Source organism: Cicer arietinum, chromosome 1, assembly GCF_000331145.2.
Source record: "Cicer arietinum cultivar CDC Frontier isolate Library 1 chromosome 1, Cicar.CDCFrontier_v2.0, whole genome shotgun sequence".
NCBI lineage: Eukaryota > Viridiplantae > Streptophyta > Magnoliopsida > Fabales > Fabaceae > Cicer > Cicer arietinum.
Window position 1 is genome coordinate 9,393,513 of NC_021160.2, and position 3,898 is coordinate 9,397,410.

At 28.2% G+C, this 3,898-nt stretch overlaps 1 protein-coding gene across 2 annotated transcripts; it reads left to right on the forward strand.

The window, feature by feature from the left end:
* The first annotated feature begins 270 nt into the window (after nt 1–270).
* On the forward strand, nt 271–3,606 carry LOC101508272 (uncharacterized). 2 transcript variants are annotated; one of them, XM_012718071.3, is made up of 3 exons: nt 271–607; nt 693–1,199; nt 3,297–3,606. In XM_012718071.3, the coding sequence occupies exons 1-2, from the start codon at nt 521–523 to the stop codon at nt 1,152–1,154; spliced, it is 549 nt and encodes a 182-aa protein (XP_012573525.1). In that variant the 5' UTR covers nt 271–520; the 3' UTR covers nt 1,155–1,199; nt 3,297–3,606. The 2 variants fall into 2 exon arrangements, with proteins under 2 accessions (XP_012573525.1, XP_004487831.1); XM_004487774.4 differs by lacking the exon at nt 3,297–3,606 and having other exon boundaries at nt 272–607; nt 693–1,406.
* Nucleotides 3,607–3,898: the final 292 nt, after the last annotated feature.

Genomic DNA, 3,898 nt, shown 5'->3' on the forward strand with positions numbered 1-3,898 from the left:
AAGAAATTTCTGCGAATTTATTTATTAATAGAATTAATCATCAAGAAAAATTAAATTGACCGTCAATTTCATTTTGATTAATGGTCAACAGATACTAAATTGATATTATAAACATTTAAATAAATTATAAATTAATTTAAATATTTTATTGAGTGAAAGATAAAACTTTTAGTTTAATTTGAGAGACATTTATGATTTCATGTGAGTTCTTTACCCATGGGAAATTGACCCACAATTCATTTACATGAAGTGCAGCATTTTCGTGCAATGAAGCCTAATAAATAACTTTAATAAATGTTGGACACCAAAATTTGTGAATCCCATTTACTACTCTACTACAACTCCCTCCTTGAGCCCCAAAAACCAAAGTCTCCCTCTCTCTCAAATTCTCTCTCTACAAACTTCATTTCATTACCCTCACACTTTCTTCCAGCAACTACCAACTTCCATTACCCCAAAGAAAAAATAACAGCTTAATTGTTATCAAACAAATTTCATCAAACCCATCATCACAAAGAAAATGTCTAACAAATCTCCAATTTTTCCCATATCAGACCCTCAACATTTCAGTGACTATGGTTTTGACCCTCAAATCAATTATTTTCAGGTCCCTTTTTCTCTCTTTCTCTAATTCTAAAATATTAAAAAAAAATGTATATCTTAATTTTATTTTGTATTTAAAAAAAAAACAGGTTTTGGAAGAAGCAATGAAACACAAGCGAGAAGCTTCAAGATCCATAGACTCCATACACTTCAAGCTTCAAAAACCCATTTCAAAGGAAGATTCAAGGAACAAACTTCACACTCACAACAAATCAAAGAAGAAAAAGTGGTGGAAAAACGCTCTTTTCTTCTTCAAATGGAAGTGGGCCCACCACAATAACGGTGATAACAATGATATTCATCAAGCCCGGGCCAAAGCCTTTCGGGCCACAATTTCTGGGCCCGTTTACTTGACAGAGAGTAGAAGTGGGTCTAACACGCCTTTCAGAACTGCCAGCAGGCCTTCCTCCGGCCCACTCGCCGGAACATTGACGCCGCCGGCATTGGGTGCGGTGGATATACCTTACTTGAGTTTAAGAGAACTTACCATGGAACAAAAACAGCAACAAAGGATGTCTACCTCGGCTATGCCTATTTACTTTGTCACATGAATTGTTCAATCTTCAATTTCATGTCTCAAAAGAAAAGTGAAATGGGTATGGTTATTTTTTTTTTTTAGATTTTATTTAGTTTGGTTATTAAATATTAGTATTAGTATATTTTTTAACCTAACTAAAAGGTGTTTGTTTGGTTTGGTTTGATTTGATCCATTGGGGGGTAAATGTTATTCTCCTTTTGGTTTTTGTTGGCCACTTTTTATGAAAAATTATGCATCTTAGCTCTCGTGTGCTTGCTTTTGACCACTTTTCATGTTGTGATTTGGTAGTTTATCTTAATATTATTATATTACTACTTTTTGCTTTTTCTTTTTTTGGACAAAATTGATGGATACTGATTATCGAATTCCATGATCAAAATTCCATTTTTGAACTGAATTTTTATTTTATTTTTATAATAATTATGATTGAATTTCATGATCAAATACTTAAATAGACAATTGCGAAGTGAAGTTGTTAGAATATAATGATTTATAGTTATTGATGATCTATTTAGTAATTTTTTTAGTGAGAAGTGTTATTTATTTTGAAGTGTTTATTAAGTAGTCTCCTATCAATATAGCCTATATTTGGATTATGCTTAGGCGTTTGAACGCTGCAATTGAGAATTCATACATGCTAATAGTGTAATTTAAATGCGTTTAAGTCCCTTAACCATTTGATTGACAGATTGAGTATTGACCAATATATAGAAAAACATTTCCAAAGATGTCAACATCTTCTTAAATAGATTTCAATTCCTTTGAGATTTTATCTACTTTTGTGTGTGCAAAATATACCATAATTTACAAAAGTAGTAGTCTTCTTGTAACCACTTTTTTCTAGTAAGAACTTCTTTCAACTTATGTTCTTTAATAAACATTAGGATGTGAAATACCTAATCACAATTAGACCATGTTATCATCTAATTATCTTTCCTATTCACTAATGTCATTAATGTTTTTTGTTGACAATCCAAATGTCATTATCTAAACATCTATTTTGTTGCTTAAGGAGTTTCTCATTGATTAGACCAATTTAAGTTTTTACTCTTTTTGATCTCATTTATAAAAAAATAACAAAAACATCAAAATCAAGAAAACTTTAAATATTAGTGTATCTATTAAAAAGATAAATATTTTAAATAAGAATATAAAAATAATTTAAATAATAAAAAAATTTAAAAGTCATAACTTTTTCATATACAACTAAAAAGTTCTCCTAAAATTCTTTTTATAAGATCTTGGAAATATTTTACAAAATTAGACCAACCTAAGTTGGTGTAACTATTATTTATTTATTAATTTATTTTGGACCTGAAAATGAGGATCACATCACACTATATATAGTTTAAAATTGTTAGTTGCCACTTGCACATTAATAAGAAAGCAGCAAGATTTTAGTCCGTTAAATGGGACCTCATCTTACAATGAAAGCTAGTTGGAGGAGAGAGAGTGTACCTACCACTGCCACAAACCAATGACCCAAACACAAAGCCAAGAGAGTTGAAACAATTTGCTTTAAGGAGTAAAGACGTTATTGTGGGGCTCACAGGACAACGTTTCATACCGCGCAAAGATGGAAAATGTTTGAACAAATTGTAGGAGGGGTAGTGGGTATTTTCAAATAAATAAATAATACTCATATATGCTGGCTCTTCTTATTTTCACTTGAACAATTTTGAAATTTTAAAATATTTGAATACAATAATTTTATAATACATTCTTTAACATGTAGTACTTTTTATTCATTTGTTAGAATATTTTTTTTGCACGAAAATCAAACTTAAAAATATTTGATAAAAATATAGTTTTAATGAAAAAATTTAGAGTTAGAGAACAAAACTCCGACCCAACAAGATAGGATTTATGGAATTAATGAATATTTCAAAAAAATTTACATTTACTTTATTTGTATGATACTGATAGAATCGAACTCACAGCTTGTGAATTTAATATGTATTTTCTTATTATTAAATCAAATCATTTAGATAAAAATATTTTATCTGATTATATGATGTCACTGTCATCGTAAAATAATCTTATATTCAACTATTTGTATCTTTTATGTGTAAAGATAGTATTTATTTTATGTTTAAAGATAGTATTAAACTCTAAATTTATTCCCACACAATAATCTCATGAAATGAACATGCAGGGAGAAAATGAAGGGTCGATCTCATAGAAAACGTCCAAATTAGTTAACGGCCATAACATGTGATGTGTCATAGCAAGTAGGGTTAGTACCTACCTACCTACCTTATGTTAGTTGTATTACATCTCTTCTGCTATTTTCATTTATTATTTTTACTGGATATTCTTGTACGAGTATTGTTTTGGATGGGAATTTTGTTTATGACAGAAAGGATGCAAGTATGTAAAACATCAAAATTTTAATTTATTGATTGTTTGTATTTTTATTTTGCTTAAGAAAATAATAAATAATATTATTATCCCTTTTGTGCCGATATTTTATTTGTAATATTTATTTGTATTATATTATTTATCACTTTAGATTATTAATAAAATGTTAATTATTATTTTTAATATCATGCTCTTAGTTATTGTATAATTTAAATGAAACACACTTAATATGAGAATAAATTTATAAAATTTATATTAATAGCATAAAAATATAAAATGTCTTTTTTAATTTTGTATTGTATCGTAATATTTTGAATTTGATGATTCTAGAGTATTTGTTAGTGTTATGTCATTTGGATTTGTTAATATTAATGAAAAATTGTGATGCTGTTTCTT